This window comes from Nematostella vectensis, chromosome 13, assembly GCF_932526225.1.
Source record: "Nematostella vectensis chromosome 13, jaNemVect1.1, whole genome shotgun sequence".
Taxonomy (NCBI): domain Eukaryota; kingdom Metazoa; phylum Cnidaria; class Anthozoa; order Actiniaria; family Edwardsiidae; genus Nematostella; species Nematostella vectensis.
The window spans coordinates 14,072,810-14,098,503 of NC_064046.1; the positions used below are offsets into that span (position 1 = coordinate 14,072,810).

The 25,694-nt window shown below is 43.1% G+C and overlaps 1 protein-coding gene across 4 annotated transcripts; it reads left to right on the forward strand.

Moving 5' to 3' along the window:
- Positions 1-600: 600 nt before the first annotated feature.
- Positions 601-24,577, forward strand: LOC5506859. 4 transcript variants are annotated; one of them, XM_048720958.1, is made up of 33 exons: positions 613-777; positions 873-928; positions 2,993-3,408; positions 3,779-4,020; positions 4,553-4,947; positions 5,220-5,502; positions 5,683-6,320; positions 6,663-6,819; positions 6,971-7,033; positions 7,271-7,890; positions 8,009-8,150; positions 8,917-9,047; positions 9,796-10,078; positions 10,382-10,779; positions 11,066-11,280; positions 11,455-11,647; positions 11,726-11,751; positions 11,979-12,430; positions 12,704-13,008; positions 13,263-13,440; positions 14,148-14,456; positions 14,747-15,528; positions 15,859-16,224; positions 16,568-16,713; positions 16,822-17,602; positions 18,224-18,421; positions 19,486-19,668; positions 19,945-20,045; positions 20,627-20,854; positions 21,281-21,646; positions 22,312-22,494; positions 22,678-23,458; positions 23,797-24,577. In XM_048720958.1, exons 4-33 carry the CDS (start codon positions 3,839-3,841, stop codon positions 23,829-23,831), a joined length of 9,120 nt encoding a protein of 3,039 aa, XP_048576915.1. In that variant the 5' UTR covers positions 613-777; positions 873-928; positions 2,993-3,408; positions 3,779-3,838; the 3' UTR covers positions 23,832-24,577. The 4 variants fall into 4 exon arrangements, with proteins under 4 accessions (XP_048576916.1, XP_048576917.1, XP_032231194.2 ...); XM_032375303.2 differs by lacking the exon at positions 2,993-3,408 and having other exon boundaries at positions 602-777; XM_048720959.1 differs by lacking the exons at positions 2,993-3,408; positions 19,486-19,668; positions 19,945-20,045; ... (3 more) ...; positions 22,678-23,458; positions 23,797-24,577 and adding an exon at positions 18,927-19,057 and having other exon boundaries at positions 601-777.
- Positions 24,578-25,694: the final 1,117 nt, after the last annotated feature.

Below are 25,694 nucleotides of genomic sequence, written 5' to 3' on the forward strand. Positions count from 1 at the left end.
GAAGTCATAGAGATCTTTTGGAAAAAGCATAGTATTTGAAGAATCCTTAATAAGAAATTTGGCCGCCAAGGGGGGGGGGGAGGATGCGCGCGCACGCTGCACATCCCCCTGTGTACGAGCCTGAATAATTCAGCACTTGTTCGAGATTTTAATTTTTTTTTCTATCGGGATAAGTGAATAAAAAAAACACGGAATCCGTGATTAAAATACCGCACGGGTTCGTGAAAATATAAAATGATTTGAATTAACGGGATTTCGGCGCTGTATAGTATCTCGGCAATTAGGAAATTCAGAAAAAAAGTGCTTGAGAAATCTAAAAATGAAAAAATCTATGTAGCTAGAATCGTTTATTTATGATTTGCGAATACATTTTCTAGGGCACTTATATGCTTACTGTTTTATTTAGATATACAAGCAGACGGGCCTGAACTGTTGATGCGCCGCCCAGAAATTTGTCGCTAAGCAACCAGTACACTTAATGATCCATTAACGTCATAACATTATCAGCCAATCCGAAGCCTTCCTGGCCATTGTTTCCGCGTTGGGACTATTCCCAGATGACCGAGTGTAATTAGAATGGTACAACAACCATCCCTTAGCCCAACCTGATTTCGTTAATTGAGAAGCCCCCGCAACAACGGACGGGTCCGACATATTTCGCTCCAGAATATTAAAGCTGTGTTTCGGGCATAATCAGACTACAAACTCCATTGTAGCTCCTTTGCTTGGCCTGTGAAAGAGTTGGGACTATGGGACGACGCAGAAGGCTAGAAATAGGTTCGCTGCGTCAAGTTTGCTTGTGATGCCATATATTTCAAAGTGGATTTTTAATGGTTTCTAATGGTTTTTCCCGTCGTTTATTTTCTGAACAGCTCTGGGTCTGCTGATAGTAGTCTTTTCCAGTACATGTAATGCTTCAAACACAACGGTGAGTGCAACTATGAGTATTACCCCTAAACCGAGCGCAGTTTTCGTCCGAGCAACAGTTTTTGATCTTAAATGTGTTTTTTTCCTCAAGTTTAAAAACGCAGGGTGCAAGAAAGCAAAATTCTTGAATTGTTATTATTTTATCTTTTTTCCTTGTTCTCATAAGCTGTACTTTTTTGTCTGTGGTTCACATTTAGTCATACAAAAATGTTTATTGCCTGGTCGCTTTCTGTCTCTAAACTCTACAATCATTTGTAGGCATTTATTTACCTAATTTTATCTAAACCAGGAAATTCTCATGTAACCAACGCAGACCAAACACCCTAAGTAAACCCAATCTTAATCTCTTCTCGAAACTTTTTATTTACACAACTGTTAAAGTTCAAAATTCCATATTTACTTTGATGTCATTGCTTGATCAACAAATTTGAAACGCTTTTGCCAATGTATTGATTATCACAAAAAGATTCCCATTCGAGAAAACGTTGGCAGCAATTTTCCTGGTGGTGTCGCTTTCACATTGACAAGATTTCGAACCTATTTACCTTTATCTGTCATGTTTACATTCAACTTAATCGATAAAGTAGACCCACGCAGTCGATGGTGAATGTTTTTTAGATTACCTGAGAAGTTCATAAACGTTGCTCAATTAGAATTCAACTGATAAGCGGCATCGCTTGCTATGTTGTTGGCAGCGTTCAAATCTTACGCGATAATTGCTTCCGCTACTTAGCATATGTTGTAGCCGCTTTATCAAAAAAAAGAAAGCTCCCTGCCAAAAATAAAAACAAGAATGTAAAAGAAGATTATGACTCTGAACTATCTACATATTGTTTAATTAAACCTAGATAAGAATAAGTATTTCTTCAACAAAGGAGACCCACGAGAGTAAGGTTGTTAAAAACAAAGAGATTTCAATAAATTTGTTTGGTCGGCGACCAAGTCCAGGTTTCGATTCAGTGAGTAAGATTTTGGCAGAAATTACTTCCACTAATCCGTGAACAGTACAAATGTTTATTTTACGCCCTGGAAACGATAACAGAAACCACAAGTTACAAGGAAAGTAGAAAACAAGAAATTGACGTTACTCTTGACAACAGGTCAATATTTACAAGTCCTTTCAAATTTGGGATCTCAATTATTCCTGGTCTATTGTTGCGGGGCTCGAAAAATACATTATAAAAATGCCTGGCCTTTGTCTGTTTGTGGCAAAAGTTCCACAATTCCAAATTTGTTGGTGATTCATATTCTTGTCAGCAACTCCAAGATCAAGTACATTTAAGTTTCCATTTTTTTACCACAACGTTAAAACCGCTTAGACACTTCAGCAAATACCTTTTTATTTGTCTTGAATAAAAGTGTTTGTAGCCAAGACAAACAAAAGCGTTAATATCCAGTTTTTTTTCACTGTACTGAATAACTAATCCATATATGGTATAACACCATAGGCTATCGGGTTTCCTGGTTTCTGGCAAACGGGCTCGTATATAGCGAGAAAAGGACGGTTTTTTGTTAGAAATAGGTCAAGATATCGCTAAAAATCGTCTCATTTTGCGCGTTCATATCGTCCATAGCGTAGCACATGTAAAACGTTCATGAGAATAAAACCACTCAGGCTTAAAGGCTTGTTCTTTGAACACGTGAATTTGCCAGCTCGTGGCCTCGCGGCATGTGCGAATGGAGATGCAGTATGTGTGGTAGGGACGCACTCTTTTTCATCTGCTGATATTCCTGGTCTAAAAAACGTTTGGCAATGTTACCTAACCTATAGCAATAAGAGATAATGTCTCAAAAATACGTATTAAAAATCCGATAAAAGTGCATCGTTAAAACTTGTCGGGTGAATATGTTGTACCGAAAGGTTGGAATAAATCAAATGTAAAATCTGTGCTATGTATGATTTATGCTTTTTTTATTTCAACTAGAGTCCTTTGCTGCTTGTCTAAGCTACTTCAAAAGATATATTAACGCTGTACTTATTTGAGTCCCTAGATCAAAGGGAGCTCCAGATATTACTATTGCATGACTAATAATAAACCATTTTCCTTTTTTAAAAAATAAATAGGAGACGGTATGAAGCGTTAGGCCCGATTCATACGTCACGCCTCTGCCGTACCAATGACATGAATGGTTCGACATCTGAAGTTCGGCACGGCACTAAGCGCGTCTGCATCTGTCTTGCTTCACGGCAAAAGCACGACACCGATTCAAACGTCGAGCTTCTGATGTGACGGACCAAATGCCATATTTTTATTTTATTTTGTGCAACAGAAACTCCGCATCGAGTCAAGTTTTACTACTCGCAACCTATTTAGTGCGACGTCTGAATTAACGTTGAACCCAATGTATTTGTGTAGATGGATCAGTACGCAGCTCTTAGAAGCTGCAATTTGATTGAGCAAATGAACAATATCCGCACCTCGACACAAAGAACGAGAAGAATCGAGACAAAAGAACTCCTTTGTAGAACAAAGATAATAGGTGGCAGCTGAGTACTTACTAATGTAGATACAAATAGACAATCAGATTTAGCACTACAGGAGCGCGACGTATGAATCTGGCCTTAGACATATCTCCTAAATATTTCCTAGCTAAGCCACTATCAAAAACATGTAACGCGCGACCAGGGAGCAACCGAAAATATTTCTAGAAACATTTCTTTGTCGCTGCTACAAAGATTTGGCGCGTAACAATTTCCAAGTTAGCTTAACTAGGCGACATGTCGCACGCTACATGTCTTATAGTTTAGCCAGAACAACATAAGTGTATTTCGTCGTAATTGGGACGAAGAGCCAAAAGAATCTCGGCTCCACACATATTCAACTAGTAATAGCTTTTTTTCTTTATCCAGGGATGTCCTGCCGAACTGAAAGACTGTGAACACATTGTCCAACAACACAAAACGTGTCAAATGCTCGACAATGTCTGCTCTAAGATACACAGCGAGCCGGCAAATGCCACGCGCCTGATCAATGAAATCAACACCAGAGAGAAATGCGCCAGCGGCGAGATATTTTGCCCAGTTGTGGGCAAATGTCAGTCAAATACCACAGCATGTGATATTGGTATGACGCTGAATTTGGGCAGAGATAGGTAAGTATTTCTTCAAAAACAGACAAACAAAATTTTACAATTGCAGCAAACAGCATTATTGTAGTAAACAAATAATGAAATAAGTAACCCTTGTAAGAAAACGGTTAGGACATAACAAAAAAATATCGACTGTTGAGACCGATCATCGGTATCTGACAAAATTCCCACAAAAATACCATGCAAGCAAAAATTTCTAGAAAAAAATTTCAAACAAGAGAGAGCCTTGGCTTAAAACAAATCCAAATCCCTGACATCAAAACCAAACAGGCTGCGAAACAAAATATTGCTTCGCAGTCGCAATCGTAGTCGCGTCCAATCCGATACCAAATTTCATATCACACTAGTGATCTATCATCAATGCTGTATTCTGATTGATTGACATACTAGTCGCCTAAAATCTTTAGTACACCAGTTTCAGAAAGTGCCGGATTTGATAGCCAACATTATAAAATGATTATTACATATTTGCAGTTATTGGTCTTTAATCATACATAAAGATAATGCACATTCAAATCGAATGTATTTTTTCTAGTGCTCAAACACCATGGGGAGCAAATTGCACAAATTCTACCACTGAAGGGTTTTGTGCCGCGTCCATGTCATGTGGTGCTAAGAATCGCACGTGCACGCTCCAACCTCTCTACGACTGGACAATCGCAAGCAATAACAGCGTCACGCTGAGCGGATCTTCGTGCAACTCAGGAGATACCTATTGCCTGGCCACGAGCTCCTGCAAAAATTCCAGCCAGTCCTGCAACGTACCATTGCCTCAGGATAGTAACAACAATGCGTCATCACTGATGGAGAAACTTTGCGAGTCAGGCCACAAGTTCTGTCCAGATAGATTCTTGTGTATTGAGAACAACAAGAATTGCTCCGAGTTCGGCTCCCTGCCTTATGATGCGAACACCACCGACCCAGGGAATGGTGAGTATTAAAGATGCAATAAAGAAGGTTTGATATCACACTTATTTACCTAGCCTAGGGGCTGAGTTAATAGCTGATGTATTTTTTAAGGATGTAGTTTTCGATCCCCGTAGGAAGTGTTTTGGTGGCGGTATTTTGTTTTGTCTTTTTATTAAGAGCTAACAAACGCCCTTGTCACACAAAGAGATGTTTATATTATGAAAGTTCCCTCTGGGCTTCTTTCAAGATCAGGTTTGTGACTTAAGGGAGACCATTTTGTTGTTCAATCTCAGGCTGGCTTAAAATGTGCAAGATGCGCAAGTATGTGTGCACCCTCAATCTAATCGGCGCGGCAAAGTGTATGCCGAAGGTCGCGCACTGCTTGAGTTCCGGCAACACGACAAATAATAACTCCACAAGTAATAACACGTCTCCTGGTGGGGGCAATACGACAAATAATAACTCCACAAATAATAACACGTCTCCTGGTGGGGGAGGTGGCGGAGGTGGAGCCGTGACACCAGTAGGCTGCCCGGTCAATACACGTCCATGTAACCTAACGGCCAGAAATGAGAGGTGAGGTTCTCGTCAAGCTTTAGGGCTAGGAGTAACCCCTTCAAGAGTTGCCTTCCTGATAAAGCATTCCTGTCTGATCCACCCACTTGTAACACTAACTTCTTATATCTGTAGGTTGTTCTCACCATTATTGCCTAAAATGTACTTTTCACACCCAATTTATGTTGTTTCTTACATTAGCTGCATCCCCATGGAGCAAGGGTGTCCTGAGACATATCTATCCCCTCCCTGCCCCCCTGAGGTCAGAAAATGCGTCGACCTTGTCGAAAAGAGGGGCCTGTGCTCTGAACGCCACGATGTCTGCGATGCCTTGACCAGCGGAAACAGCAGTCGATTCCAAGCGCAACTGAGCGCTGTCAACATGGCTCTGTGCCAAGGTGGCGACACGTTTTGTCCACTTGTCGGTCAATGTATCAGCTCTGCGGATCCATGTGGGTTGTTAACAAGTGGTGGGAACAGCTCGATGGTGAGACTGCCTTGGGGTGGGGACTGCCCCACCAACCAATCATACTGCCCCGTCTTAGCTCGCTGCTCTGCGACCTGCTCTGCTCAAGCCATCTACGACTGGTCACTTGTGATGTCCAATGAGTCAGTGGGGCTCAATGGAGAGTTTTGCGCAGCGGGCCAAAAGTACTGCTTCACTCAGCAATCTTGTATCTCCAATGTCTCTCAATGCAATGTTCCTAAGTCTGACTTGGGATTCCTGTGCGGTAGCGAGGACCATTACTGTGACAAGGAGAGTAAGTGCGTCAGCAAGAGTGTTAACTGCACAGTCTTCCCGTCGCTAAACTATACTGGCGTCAACGATACAAATTCAGGTGAGACATTAAGAAAACTGCTTGCTTTATTATAGGCCAAAATAATATTATGTCTAGAACCATTATTAGCTTTCAGTGTTTGAAGGGAAAAAGTAAGTCCAATCAATATTTTAGAAACTGTGGTAAATGAGTTCTAGTAAGGGATTGATAAAAAGTATAGAGTAATGATACAGACTCTCTAACCGAATGATTATATATGACCAAAACAAATAAAACTGCTGTTTAAATTTTAGATTTTATTTCGACAGAAAATTTAAGAAAATATAAATATCCAAACAAAAGGATTATATAGATTGTATATTGTATTACACTTTGTTTCGTTAATTTCCTTCTTTCGCGCAGGATGGGAAAAAGCTTGCAAACTGTCTTTACATATCTGTCATCGACGCATGTACGCTATAAAGCAATGTGAAAACACACTCAAAGACTGCTACGTGAGCAAGAACCTGACCAGATACGTGTGCGGCCCGGGCTGGAAATGGTGCCAGATCCTTAACAAGTAAGTTATAGGGATAATTCTAACCGTTGTAAATAGATTGTGAATAGAGTATAGATTAGGAATTCAAACTTATACGCTGCTTCTTGAAATTCGTAACATTACTTTCATTATGAGGTGTTGACATTTTGTGTTTTTGTTAATGTTCCTTTAGATGTATCAATGCTATTGATGGTTGCTGTGCTAACGGTACTAACTGGTGCAAAGAACAAAACAAGTAAGTGCTCAAATAAAACAATCTCTAAAATACTGGTTTTGAGGTGGAGGTTTTTTTCTTCCTGGAGCAAACACCACGACTTATTTATTGGTGTCCCTACCCTATAATCCAATGCCTCACTCATAGAAATCAGCTAAGAATTATAAGGTTATGAGCATTTTTACCTTGGTGTTTTGCTTTCATGCTAAGTTCACTGTTGTGATACTATCACTTCAATAATAATAATTTTGTTAACAGGTGTATCCCTGGTGGATCTAAGTGCATCCTCGACCCTTGTAAAGACATCGACTGCGCAGCAATCGACAGACGTTCACAGGCCTGTGGAAGCCTTGGGGATCAGATCTGTCCAATATTCGCCAACAACTGGCAGAACTTCACTTCAGCATTCTACACCCTTGTAAATACCGAGCCCTGCCCTGTTAACGAAAACTTTTGCATCCTCTCTGGAAACTGTGAAAAGAGCTGTACTGTGGACACACCCCTGAAGGGGCTCTCAAATGAATCCGTCACTCCATGGGGGGCCAACTGCTCCTCCAACGAGCGGTTCTGCTTTGCCAGTCAGCGCTGTCAACCAAGGTCGGACACTTGCTCTTTCAGGAGCGTGTATGACTGGATTCAGGCCAAGAACAGGAGTGTGACTCCGTCAGGTTCCAGTTGCCCTGGAGGAAACAAGTTCTGCCTGACAACCTATAGCTGTATTCCAGAGGCTAGTAACTGCACCGCGAACAAGACCTTGTTTAGCGCCCTTTGTGGATCGAGGGACATGTTCTGCCCGAGCCTGTTCAAGTGCATTCGTATGAATCAGGCTTGTCCTGATTTTCCTGTTGGCAATTACTCTGGCAATGACAACGGAACAGGTAAGGCCAGAAAATAAATATCGAGGATATTTTGCTGGGTTTTATTAGAGTACAGCTTCTGTTCAGATTTTCGTAATGAGTTTTTATTCACGCATATGTTATCATGTTTGATTTTTAGGATTTCTGGCATTTTGCCAAATGAGAAAGTATATCTGTCCACGGTTGTCGTACTCGAGGGCTAAATGCGCCGCGTATAGCAGATATGCTCCTTGTGTTCAAAAGAACCGCTGTGACGCTGGCTTTGTGCTCTGCAATTGGACGTAAGTTCCTTTTGGATGTATATCCTACATTAACGTTCTCTCATTTATTGTCTCAATAATGTGGTGTATTGTGTATTGCCAAATATATATTTTTCGCCTTACTTTATCCTACCTAACCCGTCTCATCTTATACCATCTAGGTTTTGTACCATATAAACTCCCCATAATCCTAGCCTTAACTTACAGCCCGTATAACCCTACGTAACCTTACCTTATTGTTATTTAAACTGACCTTCTCTTACCTTGCCTTATTTTCCTACCTTACCTTACCATAACGTATTGGCCTACGTAACCTTACCTTATTGTAATTTAAACTGACCTTTTCTTACCTTGCCTTATTTTCCTACCTTACCTTACCATAACGTATTGCCCTACGTAACCTAACCTTCTTGTAATTAAAACTGACATTTTCTTACCTTGCCTTATTTTCCTACCTTACCTTACCATAACGTATTGCCCTACGTAACCTAACCTTCTTGTAATTAAAACTGACATTTTCTTAACTAATCTTATTACCCTACCTTACCTACCTACAGGCATTCAAGGCTCAACTTACCTCACCTTACCTCACATATATCACTTCATCTTTTGTAGCACCTCATCTCACTTGCTTACCTATCTTACATCACTGAACTCTGATCTTCTATTTGAAGCGATACGCATCGCTGCAGGCAGACGATACTCACCTTGATTACAACACCTCTCCTGACACATCATCCCACCTTACGTTTTCTAAACTCACCTTACCTCTGATCTTTATTTTTAGCGATACTTGCATCGCTAATGGTAGCTCCTGCTCACAATGTCCAGCCGGTCAGTCCTTTTGCGAAAAGACCTCACCGCCTTCATGTATCCCAGCGTCTCAGTATTGCCTAGCTCCCAGAGAATGTCCACCCCGTAAGTATTCCCCCTTTAGATCAAATAAGGGCAGCACGTTACTTTCTTGATGGCAGAGGGATGACGTACCACCATGCTAGCACAAGCGTAGATATTTTGTGTTATGCAGTAGCAAGGTGATCACCAAGAGTGGGTAAAAACAGAATCCCATCGATACGGGAGGGTGATTGATGCATACCCCTAATACTACTATTGATTTATACATTTTAACTTTAATTGTAATGTTCCCATTCTAATTGTAACGTTTGACCTTATCTTGGCCTGATGCTTGATTGCCTAATTCTATTTTTTAATTCAGTTGCAAAGTCAATTGTTTTTAATTTGTGTTTCTTGGAAGATGGTTATGAGATTCCCATTATTTCCAGTCCTTGTTTCAATTTGTATGTTTTGCTGTTGTTCATGACTATTATAATCAAAATTAACACAAGAAGACCTGTGTCCTCAGAACTTGATTAAATCATTATATGTATATGATGTTGTTGATTGCGATCGTCATTGATCATAATGACTATGTTAAAGAAGGCCAATCCCGCCGCCATTTTATTCTTCTGCTCAATTCCGAGTGACTCGAAGAATCGGCTAAATCAAGCGAGTAATTAAGATATTTTCAATCAAATATCGTAAATAACATATTAGAATTTATTCTTAGATTAGATTTTGAGCTTCTTCGGAAATAAATTTTCAATGATTAACAATAACAAGTTGGGTGATTGACATTCTTAAAACGATGTACATGATTCACCTCCAGATCAAACAATATGCCCCGAACTTGGCGGCTGCATCAACAAAACAATCACATGCCAGCCTGACATTCCAGCCAGTGCAATTGTTTATAAAACCGTCTGGGAGTTCGAGACGATCGAAGCCGCCGATGCCAGCATCTTTTCTTCTGGCACCACAATCGCCATCCTCAGCGTTAGAAGTCCCAACAGTACCGGGGCTCTACAGTGCTACAATGCCGGTAGCTGGAAGAACATCACTGGAATTAGCGCAGCAACTGCTTATGTCGTCGCAAAGACCGACAAACTAAGGTGAGATTTGTTTCATGTCCCAGAAACTGCATTCAGTAATACTTACGATCATCTTGAAAGCATATATTTTATTACAATATTCTTGTATCTGTTTATCAATGATGATCGCATTGAAGATCATAAATGACATCAAAACGAAGCTTATTTGACTATAAAAGCAGTGGATTAGAAAAAAAACTTTCTACGGGTTGCAACATTTTTTTTTTCATTATATCGTTGTAAAAACACGAATGAATGGGTTTTTGACCCATTTTCCGCGTTAATTGTTGCCCTTCCAATTAACCAGGTTGTCTGCGATTTTAGGTTTATGCACACCGACCCTCAGTTCCATGGAATGGTGTTCCTGAACTATACTGTCAAAGCTGGTACCGCGGGCACTAAAGTTGACGCATCCTCCGACGCGCGTACCGCTGACCAGGTGCTGGTATTACCGTCGTTGCCACGCCCTGACATGCCGGTGCTCCAAAAGATTGGTGGCCGTTATAACATCTCTGAAGATGACACCAAAACGGAAGGAGTGTTAGTTTCTAATGAAATGAATCTGGTTGAACGAGATGTTAGCACCGTTAGTTCTATTCCTACGGAGGATCTCCCATTCATCGAGAGAGCCACAACCAATTGTTATTTCGAGGCATTGAAAACTCTCAAAAGCTTCCAGGGAAAGATTGTTGCGCTCAGTACAAGAGCCAACTCTTCTCAAGGTATGTGTAAATGTCCTTTTGGGTTGGTGTGCATGTGAGTTGGGGCAAAGAGCGGTCTTTTGATGCGCTATTCCATCTTCCGTCCCTGCTCCAACATTTGATTTAGCATTAGGTCAATCCGTTGAAAGCAGATGCTCAAAATGTATGTGAAAAGAGAATCAAGTCAATTTATCGGACCTGGTCCTAAACTGAGCCCCGGTATACTCTGGCTTGAAACCCAAATCCCCTTGTATCTCAGATTTTTGCAGCTCACTCATCTGACCAGTGTATTCTTGTTATTTTACAGGGGGCTTTGAGGCCAAAAAGAAAAGCTGGACTAAGTTATCTGCATCGTTTGCAAAACCCGAAGTGGTTGATCCATCCGACAAAATTCGTTTTGTCCCTGCTGTCAATTGGCACGGAGAACAGATGATCGAGTTTGCGGGCGCCGTAGTCCGCAATAACGACGTTCCAGTACAGACTTTTGATCTCCCTCCCAGAGTCGAGCAGTTCATTGCTATTGTAAGTGTGTAGAACACGTTTTAAACACGTAATGGTGCACTGGCAACTGCTTGTTATTTCAACTGTCAAAAAATATATTGCTTGAGAGAATTCCAGAGTTTTACAATTTTAGTGAACGCTGTGGTTAATATCCTTTGCGAACACATTAACTGATATCGTACCCCATCCATTCAGAGACTCATCGGCAAAAATGCAAGCGCAGATGTTGTCTCGGAATTTCCTAAGGTGATGGGTCTCGTCAAAGGTAGATCGACCCAAGCTAACATTGTGAGCGCTATCGACACCTTGGATGTCACATTGTCTGCCGGCGCAGAGAAGACGGCTTTGGCAGCTTTGAAGACTCTTATACAAGCGGCATTCGCAGACGGTGAGTGCCACCTTAACTAATCCATCAGGCAGCTTGGCGTGATATTCAGGCTTTAACTATTTCTCTTTTGATTTTCAGTTGCTGCAGTTGATGGTTTAGCACCGGTAAGTTGATGACACTGAGACTTTTTCGTCATTTTGACTAAACGTTGTTCTAGAGAAGTGCCCTACTAAAGCGTCCAACCTTGGGACGAAATAAATAACTGTCTAATTGAATTATTTAGTTTTATTTACCAACTCTCCTTCATGAAACTTCGGTGATTCGACGCCTCTAGATGCACCTTCTAGAGTGTGTAGATGCGGGAAGCTAATCATCCCTCTGTTTATTCCAGACCGTCCCCTTGCACGCTCCGGTCGTCATCGGCACGGCTCCGTCAGAGAAAATCGTCATGTTCACCAACACGATTGCGTTCCGCGTCACCGTCAATCCTGTTAACGACGCGCCAATACTGACATCATACCGCGCTTACTTACCACCGATTGGGTACAACCTAACGACCACGCCCAACAATGGTTTTACCGTTAACGAAGTAACCACTAGGATTCCCATCCCGTACGGTACAGAACTCCCCGCTTTCGCTGCCCGCCCAGATCCCCTCATCACTGATGTAGATGGCTACACCGCTGGTATTGGTATCGCTTATGCCCCCAACACGAGCTTGGGCCGTTACGAGTACCGACTCTCTAATAGCGATCCATGGACTCCTGTGCCTATCGATAACACCCTGGAAAACGGGAAGCTGAATGGAACCGCCAGGGTCCTACTCCTGAAACCAGAAGCCAGGTGATTAGATGAGAAACCTCTCGAAAACATGCATTCTTGAATTGTCCTGAGGACAACAAAAGTGGTGATGTTTTTCCAGTGGTCAGACCTTAATACCCAATAGTTCATTCTGTCCTTGCACATGGATTTATTTTCAATAGCTTGTTATAAGAGTTCTACATGGTCTTTAAAAAGCTGTGTCACGAAGGTACAATTCGCTGGCTTTCAATTATCATAAAGCCCCAGTGACTTAATTAAGACTTTCTTTCGTAACCTCTACCTCTTTGTCTTCAGCGTGCGCTTTCAGATGCACAGTGATGACTTCTTGTGGAGTAACGTGGAAGCCTCAGAGAAGGCTCAGGTTCTATTTGTCGCATGGGACCAAACAGATAACAAGACCAGTGGCGTTCACAACTTCACTTTCCCACCCAGCGAAAGTAGCTCCATTAGTAAGAAGTTCGTAATGGCTTTTGCCACTAGGAATGGATGTGACGGTAAACCAGGTTCTCGAGGGAGAGTTGATGCCTGTGGTAGGTGCGGCGGCGACGGGGTTTGGTGCCGTGGCTGCGATAACATTCCATTCTCTGGAGCTATTAAAGGTATGTCCATCGATGAATTGAGATTGTTAGCCAGTACTGGGTTAAAAAGACAATTTGATATTAGTGTAGGCCTCGTTATCCTGGGTACCAGAGCCTCTTGACTTCTATCGCCCAGTGACGCTCAGCCACAATGTCCACAGGAGGCTCCTGCTCCCAGGGGAAGGCTTTATTAACACCAACATCTATCACTTTTAAAACCGTATAATTCATACCTTTATTCTAGGGTTTCATTTTGTGTTCTGTCCTCATTATAGATCACTGCGGGAACTGCACTGGAGGCACGACAAATTTAACTTTCAACTTCAGAAAGGATTGTGCTGGAACCTGTGGTTCTGCTTTCACGGGCCCTTGCGGTCTATGTCAATCGGCTGGAAAATTTAAAAACTTTACTGACTGCTCTGGGACGTGCTTCGGTGGCGCCACGATTAACAGGTGAGAATGAAAATGCCTGTATAGAGAAACAAGACGGCTAATAGAGTTAAAGCGTAATTGTGTTAATATCACAAATGGGGAATTGTGAAAGAGTGACAAATGGAAAAGTGAGTTTCTTGAGAGACGAACGAAAAGGTCAACGAATAAGTGACGGATAAAAATCGAATGTACCACGCATGTCCACAGGAGAAACCAACAAAAAGAAGGTCAATTCTTATTGGAAGGTCTTTGCAAATACTGTCGCTCCCCCCCCCCCCCCTCAGCAAATCAATAGGTACAAGTCTAGAAGAGTGCTCAATAAATGTGACATCATTAGCTATGATGTGATATCATTGGCTATGCATGAAAGTGTAACAACTGTAAACAACAGAAAGTGTAACAACAGAAAGTGTAACAACTGTCACAACAAAAACTGCATAGCGATCCACTGTTTTTATAGAGGTTTAAAGAATGTCAATCACCCACTCCTTGTTATTGTGTATCATTGAAAATACAACGGTTTATTCGCAAGGAAACTTCGAAATAACAATCTGCGAATGAACTCTGATATCTTAATGACGATATTTGATTGACAATATCTTGGTAAATTGCTTAAATTAGCCGATGGAAATTGATGCTTATGTGACTCGCCATAGTGCGTGATTGGCCTTCTTTTAGGCTGAAGTTTTTCGAATTACCGTCTAAAGAAATATATTTTTACCTTCAAGGTGCGGAAACTGCGTCGGAGGCAATACAGGAAATCCTTCGAATCAGGGAGAGGACGCGTGTGGTATTTGTGGTGGAGATGGCTCAAGTTGCCTCGACTGCGCTGGCCAAGCCAATGGTCCCAGTAAAGTTGACATTTGCGGCAGCTGCTTAAATCCAACCAGCCCTTCATTCAACTCTGCTTGCACGAAGCTGTCAGCCGTGACCCCAGCAAGCGGTGTCGACACTGGAGGGACCAGGATCACTATCAAAGGGGCAGGCCTTACGCGGATTACCTCGGCTGCCTGTTACTTCGTCAATAGCACTGGAGAGTAAGTTATAGTAGCTGTATAAATAGTCTGTTACGATTAGAGTAGTTTAATTGGTGTTTTCATGATAGCAAAACAGGAAAAATGGTTGTTATAAAAATCGTCGCTTTTTCGCCCAATGTTTGATATGACTGGATTCGGTGCAAATGAAGTAGTAACACCAATGATGATGATTGAACGATATTTACAATAACGATAGAGACGATAATAAATGATACAATGATGGCCGTGATGACGCCTGATTTACCGTCAATAGATAGTATTCATTGATTAACACTGTTTTCACTATATAGCTATGCCACACCGGCCGTCACTAAAACGGCCACAGAACTGACGTTCACCATGAGCGCAATCGAGGCCGGAGTCTACCAAGTGAAGTGCAGATTTGATGGGGCCGCCACAGACTACTTCACTACCACCAACTTCACCGCGTACGATAAGAGCGCTATGACAATATCATCAATCACTCCAGCAAGGGTCATAGCCAACAGCGGAGCCTTAACTGTCAATATCACAGGGACTGGCTTCGTCGACACGGGGTATATCCGATGTGTGAGTGACGTTGGTTTTAGCTCCCCTGCTACCTTTATTAGTTCCACTGATGTCCAGTGCTCATTTCCGAACCGTCAGAAGTCCAAGGCCATGAAAGTGTCCGTATCAATGGGGCAGCAAGACACAGAGATCCTTGGTAACCGCTTTGCGAATTTCGAGTTCTACGTGCAAGGACCTATGCCCGTCAGCGCCGCGTTTACTAATAATCTCCAGGCAATCCTGGTCACCATGAGCAAGCCCTCGGTGTCTAGTTCTGGTGAAGCTTGCACCCCGTTATTTACAGACACATCCTCGTTTGGAACACAAGCGAAATGTGTGTTCCGTACGCCTTTGAAGATGTTCATACTTCTGCGAGGTTCGCCTTCTCTGACGCCTGGAAATGTCATTCAATTCAACGCTTCAACATTAACAGTGCTAAGGGAGGACGTTACTGTGGCTTCAACTGCCATAACAAACCTGACAGTTAGCGGTCCTGCCAAAACCCCACCTCTTTCCGCCATCTTATCGGGACCGAACAAAGTCGGTGAGTTAATAGCAATGCTTTATCAATACATACCAAACGGGGCATAGGAATTTTGGGCAATGTGTAAAAAATGTTTTGTTTTTGTTTTCAATAAAAAAAAACATGAAGACAACTGCGCAAAATATAAAACCTAGATCCTACTTCTGTGAGACTTTCTCATCAAGATAGAAATATAGCTATCCATAGATTATTCAATTTTTAACAATAAATTGAGGCCGGTTTTATTCGATGGATATAATTTTACGGTGATCCAAGTGAATATATTTTGCAACCGAAACGTCTCTAAACCAGCTCGTATCTAGTCCTTAGCAAATCGTGCTTTCGTCCCAGGTGTGTGCGGAAAGATCAAGCTAGACGCCTCTCGCTCATTCGGTGGCGGAGGACGCAGACTGACTTTCTCGTGGGGAGTGGCCTGGGCCTCTGACACTCCCACACCGACCTCGGCCGCCAACACTGATCTGGCCCGCCTACAAGATATGCTTCAGTCGGAGACAGGAGCCAGGGTGACCATCAGGAACAGCACTAACCTCCTCCCTAACTTTAAGTATGAGTTCCGTGTTTCCGTGTCCAATTTCCTGGGTGCATCAAGCGAGAACGCCACTCTTGTTGTTACTCGTGAAAACAAGCAGTTGCCAATCATCGAGGTCGGGCACAAGGTTCGCCAGGTCAAGGCCTCGCGGGATGTTACACTGCAAGGTGAGACATAGAGATGATGATGATGATGATGAAAAAGGTGATGATGACAATGATGACAATGGTGATACTGATAATGATTGTGAAGATGACAATCAAAAATGATAACCATGATAATGACTATGATGAAAACGATTATGATAATGATAATACTGATGATGATGGTGATTATGATAATGACAATGATGATAATAACGAAGATGAAGATGAAGAAGAAGATGATGATGATGCTGACGACGACCATGGGTGGCGTAGTGGTTATGATAGAGATCATAATGATGATAATGGTGGTGGCGATATAACGATGGCGATGGTTCGTATTCTCATGAATCCTGTTTTATTCCAGCCAAGGCGGTCCTTTCACCATGCTTGGATCCCTCAGTTGCTGCATCAGTCTTGTTCTCTTGGGAAATCGACGCCGTCGGGATTGATCTTGGTGTTACTGATAAACCACGCCTTAGAATCAAGCAGGCCACCCTAGAAGGTGGAAAGGTACGAGTTCTGGAAACAACCTAGAGAAATAAAATGGAGCCGTTTTATTCGAGGATAAATTATTTCACAGTGGTTCTGTCAAGTCATATCTTATAATCTTTTTTGTAGACATACACCCTGACAGTCACCGCAGCAATGGCATCGGACCAGACGCTCTCTTCGACTAAGAGCATCACCCTGAACGTGGAAAGCTCCCCATTGGTTGCACGTATCAGGGGCGGAGCTACAAAGGTGGTTGGTGCCACATCTACCATGACGATGGACGCATCTCCGTCCATTGACCCGGACAAGACAAGCGAGACTGCTTGGTATCGATGGGCGTGCTTTGACAGCTCAGAGAATCCATGCTTCAGGCCTGACCCAGTTAACGCTGGAAGACAGATAAGGGTCACCTTCCCGACTACGGCCCAAGTGTCTTTTAGCGTAGCGGATTACCTCAGCTCCAACCAACAGTACAAGTTCAAGATGACATTTAACAAAGGGTCGCGGTCGGATTCCACAGAAATGACCGTTATCGTCAAGGCAGGTGATCCACCTCGAGTCACCATCCGCCCTCAGACAAACAGCAAAGAAAACCCAAGCGAAGTTGTCAAGATTAAGGCATTGGTCAGCTCAACATTACCCTCCACTAACGTGACTTGGGAGAGCGTTGAAGAAGACGGTTTTGCTTACCTCGATCTATCAACCGCTGGAACTATACTTACTCCGCTACAGTTTACCTTCGAGAAGGCTTCTGGACGGGCCAAGGCAACCCGCGGATGTGCGTTGGTTATTGCCAAAGACAAGTTGTCGGGTGGCGTGCAGTATAAGTTCCGTTTGACTGCTAAGCATCGTGACTCTGACGCTTATGGCGATGCAGTGATCAGAACGAACGCAGCCCCCTCACAGGGTGAGCATCTATGGAAAAAGGGATGGAGAAAGGCGTAAGATATGGAAAGGGAAGGAAAAGATTAATGAAGAGGGGATGGAGAAAGGTGTAAGATATGGAAAGGGAAGGGAAAGATTAATGAAGATGAGATGAAGAAAGGTGTAAGATATGGAAAGGGAAGGGAAAGATTAATGAAGAGGGGATGAAGAAAGGTGTAAGATATGGAAAGGGAAGGGAAAGATTAATGTAGATGGGATGAAGAAAGGTGTAGAGGATGGGAAAAAAGGGTGAAAATCTCCTGGAAGAAAGAGAGAAAGTTAATGAGGTGTAAAAGAAAAGTAGTTCAAAAGATATAAGGGATAAATAGGAAAGAAAATAGAGAAAAGCGTCTATGACAGGAGGGAAGAGGAATGGGGAAAAATATCGTGGCTACTTTCGTGGAGAATAGAAGGGCGGACTTGATGAGAACTCCATCATTTATAACAGGACATGCGCACTCAGAAAGCATCTATTGAATGTGGAGATAAGAAGATAACAGGAAAATGATAATAGGACATGAAAGGAAAGAAGTCACATATATCACCAGGATCTGCTCATTCCTCGCAACTCTTGTGTCTAACAGTGCACTTGTCTAATTCTCAGGTACATTGACCGTAAGCCCATCTAATGGTACTTCTATGGAGACCGTCTTCACCGTAACAGCTGGGGAGGGGTGGTCTGATGATGCCGATGACTTGCCTCTCAACTACCAGTTTGGTTACATTGATCCTAGGACCAATAAAGAAGAGTTACAAGGGATGTTTGGAGGATCGAACCAGAGGGAAATCAAGTTTCCTCCAGGTAAGAATCAGCTTAATTTTTCGCATCATGCAAATCGTTACACTCTTAGTCTATTCTTGGTCTAGCTGAAGTAAGAAAGCTTTGCTTTGCTTAATGGGAAAGATAAATCATTAGTGAAGGACAAGGGGATGAATCAATCAACGGAAGGTAACACATCCCACTCCCTCTCGGTAAGCAATACAGCTCATAAGGCCTAGCAGGATTGGCTTGATTGTCTCATTGTTCTATTTTATTCTCGTTCTAATCCCCCCCCCAATTGTTTTGTCTGTGGTGCATCAGTCCAATAAGGTGAAATCTTCTGAGAGCTGCTACATGACCCTACCCGGCTGCCCCTGTAGTTAATAAAAACTTTTATCCCATACCTATCATCACCTGCTGGACATTGTCCACCAGCTGATGAGAATAACGCCGGAAGCCTCACAGCATTCCTAGGCCCTTTTCCCTTTTATCCCATACCACCCCCTACCGCCCCCTTCAGCTTATGCGCCGTATCTTGTCCAACCAGGTGATGAGAATAACGCCGGAAGCCTCACAGCATTCCTAGGCCCTTTTCCCTTTTATCCCATACCACCCCCTACCGCCCCCTTCAGCTTATGCGCCGTATCTTGTCCCACCAGGTGATGAGAATAACGCCGGAAGCCTCACAGCATTCCTAGGCCCTTTTCCCTTTTATCCCATACCACCCCCTACCGCCCCCTTCAGCTTATGCGCCGTATCTTGTCCAACCAGGTGATGAGAATAACGCCGGAAGCCTCACAGCATTCCTAGGCCCTTTTCCCTTTTATCCCATACCACCCCCTACCGCCCCCTTCAGCTTATGCACCGTATCTTGTCCAACCAGCTGATGAGAATAACGCCGGAAGCCTCACAGCATTCCTAGGCCCTTTCCCTTTTATCCCATACCACCCCCTACCGCCCCCTTCAGCTTATGCGCCGTATCTTGTCCCACCAGGTGATGAGAATAACGCCGGAAGCCTCACAGCATTCCTAGGCCCTTTTCCCTTTTATCCCATACCACACCCTACCGCCCCCTTCAGCTTATGCGCCGTATCTTGTCCCACCAGGTGATGAGAATAACGCCAGAAGCCTCACAGTATTCGTGAACGTGAAAGACCAGCTGGGCGCCGTGACGCGTCAGACAGCCACCATCACTGTGATGCCTGTCGCGGTCACTACCGCCATCCTAGACAACGCAAAGGACGACATTTTGAAGAGCTTTGAATCTGCAGACTGGAACTCTGCTTTAGGTAAGTCACGCCGTCATGCACTCCTTACGTGACTTAGTCACATCCTGGAACGTACCAAGAAGCGTGACTGCTGAATCGTCACGCAAGGTCGCCAAGACAAAATAGGGAAATAACCAATGACGTAAAGCTAAATGTATCAATGTGTCGAGTAGTATTACTCTAATGCCCACTTTAGTCACGCCACAAAAAGGAAACCCGCGTATTAATTCAAACACCATCCTACTTCGTACATACGTAATAAGTTATATCTGACATTCTTTTTTATGTTATTTTTAGGAAACATGGGAGCATTGTTGTCCGCCGTCCCGTGCGGGCCTGTTAACGACCCCGTCCAGGCTGCCGCTATCACGTCAATGAAGGAATCATTTGCTGGAAGTGTAAGTCGAAAAAAACAAAATGTTATGTTTACTTGGATTATGTTCTCTTTCTACCATTTTATCTTGGCATGATATTGTTCAAGGCTGCTCCGGGATGATGCATATTTGATTGCATACATAATAGCTCTCTCATTTCGTTGGGAGCTTTCTCTAGTATGTCTGATGGGCCTTGTCCATTTACGTCTGATGCGTCTTGTTCTTTAAGGCTTAAAATTGAACCTTTGTTCTTTATTGCTCTAACTTACCGAGCACTTGTTCTTACCGACTATCCTTGATTTTCTCTTCACTGCTATCGTGTGCCGATGACTTGTTAACCGATCATTTGCTCTCACGGCTATCAATTGATCATTCGTTCTTTGCTGCTTTCGACTAAACGATCACTTGTTCTTTGCTGCTATTGACTACGATCACTTTCTTTGCTGCTATCGACTACGATCACATTCGTTGCTGCTATCGACTACGATCACTTGTTCTTTGCTGCTATCGACTAACCGATCACTTGTTCTTTGCTGCTATCGAATAACCGATCACTTGTTCTTTGCTGCTATCGACTAACCGATCTTTTGTTCTTCTCCACTCAGACCATGAACATCCTCGAGTCAGGAGGCGTCACTGATGACCCAGCTGCCAAGCGCACGATGTATTGCTCGATGGGGTCCATCACTAATTGTGGCAAGTCAATGTCGTCTAAAGTCAAGTTAAGAGCCTTTAGACTAATCAAGGGCATAGAATGTTGCTCATCTGGGTCAAGGCGTAAGAGGCGTGCCACGGGGGGTTCTGGATCGGGCGAGACCTACACAGAGCAAGAGGTATAGTATAATAATGTAGTATAGCTATATACCTCTTAACAGGCTCATGCACGGGGTGGGGGGGGGGGGGGGGCACGCACCCCAACCCCTTACCATTGGCCGCTCAAAAGTAGGCAATTTCTTATCAAAGAATCGTCAATTCAAATACTTTAATATGACACCTGTGCATCCCCTATCTTGGGCCGTGTTCCTAGAATGTAGGTTAACGCTAACCAAGGGATGAGTGCACTTTCTATCCAATGACATGTCCAGATAGCCGTATTCATCTCTGAGTTATCCCTGGTTCAACCTGCCTTATAGCAACCGGCCCCTGGAAACGCGCCTGAAGTAACTCGAGAGGCAAGAAGTAGTACATAATGACGCTTAACGCATTTCATCAAATTCCTTTAAGTAGTTTTCCTGTATCCCTATGATCTTTGCTCACAGGCGGAACAAGCTTTGTCAATCCTGAGTAACCTGATCGATGCCAGCTCCTACGACTCCGCCTCCATGACTCTGAAGAACGACTTCCGCCCTGTCGTGGACTCCTCCGGTGTCAAGGTTTGCCGAGGGGTAGCTGTCGGCATGCCCGCTGTTATGGTCAACGATCAACTCGTAGTGCTTCGTGTTGAGAAGAATTCCCTGGCCAATGTTGACACCCAGTTTACGGATATTGCCTGTAATGACTGCCCGGATTATCTCAGTAACAGCGCGAAGGTTCTGCTTGGTGCGTCCATCAAGTCCGCGTACGCTTCCTGGGATTGTAACTCTGGTGGTGACACTTGTACTGGTGTATGTTTGGACACGTCACAGGTAGGCCTCGTAGGAAACGCTCCGAACTTTGTGGTTTTGCTGGCAATGGGCTGAGTGATTCACAGAAAGCATAAAGTTTATTAAAAAAGTGTTTGACTATCAAGTAAGCCCTTTTATCAATATCATAGAAATACACGAAAGGATGTAAATCCACTACCATGTTAATTGTGCGCTTTCGGATGTAACGACTTCTCCAAATTATCCAAAGCACGTTACGATAGTTTTGAATATATATTTGATATATTGGAATCCAATATCTGAACTTCAAAAACCCTGCTCTCGTATTTGCTATAAAGTAGTTTCGTTTTATGCGCACTCAAGAAGAGGATCCCAATTGCGATTGTTTGTAACGTTGTTCTCAGGGGCCTCTAATAGGGGCGTAGCCAGCATTTTTCCTTGGGGGGTAGAGGGGGCAAGAACGTCCGTTTCCAACTGAGACGTAACGACTAAGACGAAAAAGAACGTAATTGAACCAGAAAGGTGGGACCCTGGGCTAGCCTCCTGGCTACGCCCCTCTGTCTAACCACTTGTCCTGATTCGAATTCTTGTCTGAGGGTTTCATTTTTGTCCTCCAAAAAACCCAAAAGAATAAAAAATAAGAAGAATTAGTTTATTGATACTGTTACGCGTCCACTAACTCTTATTGCTGTTTTCTTCACTTGCAGTTTGTATACGACATCCTTAGCACATCAGTGGATAACACATCGCTTACGAATGTCGTCGACGTCAAGCTTTTCAACCCGGAAACTTACGCCACTGTGTCCGTCAGCTCGTTGGCCACACCGATGACTTATCGATTGCCGCTCAAGACTAATGTCACCGTTGACACTAACAGCACCTACCTCGCCGTAAGTAATCAATACTCAATCGGCGCCTGCTTGTGGTAATATCACATGCATTAGAAGTGAGCCCTCCATCTCGTGAATCACATTGAAGTGACCACATAGCCCGTCCCTGAAACCCGAGGTATCCGTCGCCCTTTCCTTTCGCCGTCGCCCTACTTTAATTAACGACATTTTTGTCTACAATAGTGCAAACGTTGGTCTTCTGGTTCATGGGTGACCACCGGATGCGTAACGACACAGACGCTTGTGTCTGATAACGGTACCGACTACGTAGAGTGCAACTGCACAGAGACCGGCTACATAATGGCCTTCACCGCCAACGAGGCACCCATTGTGACAACACTCGCGCCTTCGACCACCCCACCCACCACCACCACCACCACCGCGCCTGTCGCTACCACAATCCGGCGAGTCCGGTTTGCTCTTGTTGGGGATTATGACACCTTGGTTACTCCTGCAACTGAGAACGAACTAAAGGCGAATATCTCCAAGGCGTTGGCTTCAACTATGGGCTTACCCGTGTCGCGAATTGTTAATATGACGCTTTCAAAGGGTAGCATTGTTGTAAACTTCGCCTTGGTTGCACCGGCGAATGAAACCTCAACGGATTTGAAGACATACGCCGACAAGCTCAACACTGCCATTACGTCCTCCACCTTCACTGTCGAGACGTCTTCCGGTACACTCAAGGCCGATCCAGCGTCCTTCTCTACCACAGAGGGTAATGAGCAACCCACCGCTCCTGCTCCACCCATCTCGCCAACAGAGAGTGGCCTTACGGAGACCGAGAAGATCATTATAGGATGCGTAGTGGGCGGTGTATTGCTTATTGTATTGATAGTTGTCGTTGTCGTCTGCACCAAGAAGAAACAAAGCAATAGGCGAAGTATGAAGGTTTCTCCTGAAAGTTCCCGGGCTCAGCTTCGAGAGGGCGAAAACATGGAGATGGACGGCAGAAACAATAAAGGTAATAAAAAATATACATACATACCTTATTGGCTAGATGTTTAAGTAAAGAAGCACCCTGTTGAAAAGTTGCTATGGTAACACGTGGTTTCTGCTTAAGTCTGTGAATTGGTAATTTCAACATTAAGAAGTTCGCGGAAATATTGATCTTTTTGTGCAGCTCAACATGCACTCGAGACTGAAAATAAACTATTAATCCCTGTGTAAGAAACGCCTTAAAACGCCTTAAACGCCGTAAAAAAGTTAACTCAAAACTTTGCAGTTAGCATTCATTTTGGACAATGACTTATGCAAGTAAGCCAACAAGTTAAATGTGATTGTTTTCGTTTGCTTTTTCAGTTGATGGAAACTACAACGAAGGTGTAGACGCATAGAGACCTCCACCACCACCATTCGTACATCAAGCTCAAGTTTGACAACAACAAGAACGAGCTTTTAGTTCGCTTACCAGTAAATGGCCAAGTAATAAGATAAGACTAGTTTTAGGTCAAGAAAGTCTGGCGGCCCTGGTGAAACAGTGCGTTGTTTCTATTTTGCTGAATAAAATGGATACTTGTTGACGCGCTAGTGAACACGCCACTCCATTAAAAGTGCACTATTTAAGTTATTTATCCATGTTTTCAACGATTTTATGGTTTAAGTAAGAAAATATCTATCAATCAGGCCTAAATATTGAAACGTAAATTAAGGGTAACTATGATGACACGTCTCTTAAAGATGTTGCGACACGTGGGCCATGAAAAACGTAATTCGTAATGATGTGTCCGGTGTCTAGAAGGCATGTGGTTTTTAAGGCATTCTTTTCTACAGTTCTAGAGCTCTACGAGTATATTTCATATTCGAAAAAGGCATGACAAGGCTCTTTCAGAGTTGCGTTGACCACAAATCATGTCCAATAGAAAAGAACATCTTTCTGTTGTATTTGATTTTCTGTCAACTACTGGTCACCCTAGAAAATTCTTTTATAAATATTCTTTTATAAACATCAAGGATGTAAATATTACACGAAGTGCAGTCATCAACAAAGCAAAATGAGTTGCTTATACGTAAGCCGTAATAATTTATTAACGTTACCGTCTGTTTATTACTGTGTGAATCTAATAAAAATGATTAAATGTTATCTATCTCTTTTTGATCTGCGCGTGCTTTAAAATTAGTACACAGAAACAAGGAATTCCCCTCTCATTTGGCTAAAATATGCCTTCGTCGGGCACGTTTCGGCTAGCTCGTCGGGCACGTTTCGGCTAGCTCGTCGGGCACGTTTCGGCTAGCTCGTCGGGGACAGTTCGCGCGCCAGGGGGTAGTAGCTCGGATTACGCAACGTAACTTGACCGGATTTTCTAAGTTAACAAGGAGGGTGCGTCAAAAACAAGGCACATTTCAGTCAAATTAGAGGGAAATTCAAGCACTGTTCCCAACGCCCTTGCAGAAAGCCAGCCTAGTCAAGACGGGTTTTCTTTGCCGGAATCCCTGTGCTCGGAGACCATGATTCCGCTGTGGTTTTCTGTGTCACAACAGAGCTGTAATAGGCCTCAAAATATTTGGGGGGGGGACGATATAGAAACATTAAAGAGCCCTAGTCAACCACACCTTTGTTATTGTTTTTATTCAACATTGGAAGGCACATAATGTGCTGAAATAACCATCTATAAACAATAATACTTTATTTACCAAAATCGATCTATCTAAGATATCGCATTGGCTTTCCAAAATCAGTCGATTGAAGTGGATGCTTTTTTCACACTTGGTACTTTGCTAGGATGACAAAACGGTAGAAGACAGGTTGTTTAAGAATTTACTAGGAGGGGGGGAACAACGCCCCTACTGGAAATTTTTTTAATGTCAGTTTCGAATTCCTAGCTCCCCACGAACCCACGAAGGGCAGGGGCGGATAAAGGGGGGGGGGGGGTAGGTGGATTGGGTAGATATTCAACCCCTTTTTGAGTAAAAAAATAAATAAAAAAGTCACTTTTAAGAAAACAAATGAATAGATAAATATAGCTCATGCTCATATCTGGTTGTTATTACGCCACGTTTCGCGGCAACCTTAAAATGACAAGAATCAGGCAGTTTTTTTTTCAAATAAGGAATATATTAGTTTCCTTATATGGAAGTAACTGCGTTTTGCAAAAACAACAATTTTGGGCTAAATTTTCTTGATAATCAGGCTCCATTTTTGGAGCGAACTAACACGACAAATCCAATACAGCGTGAAGTATTCATCGCGCAGAATTGGC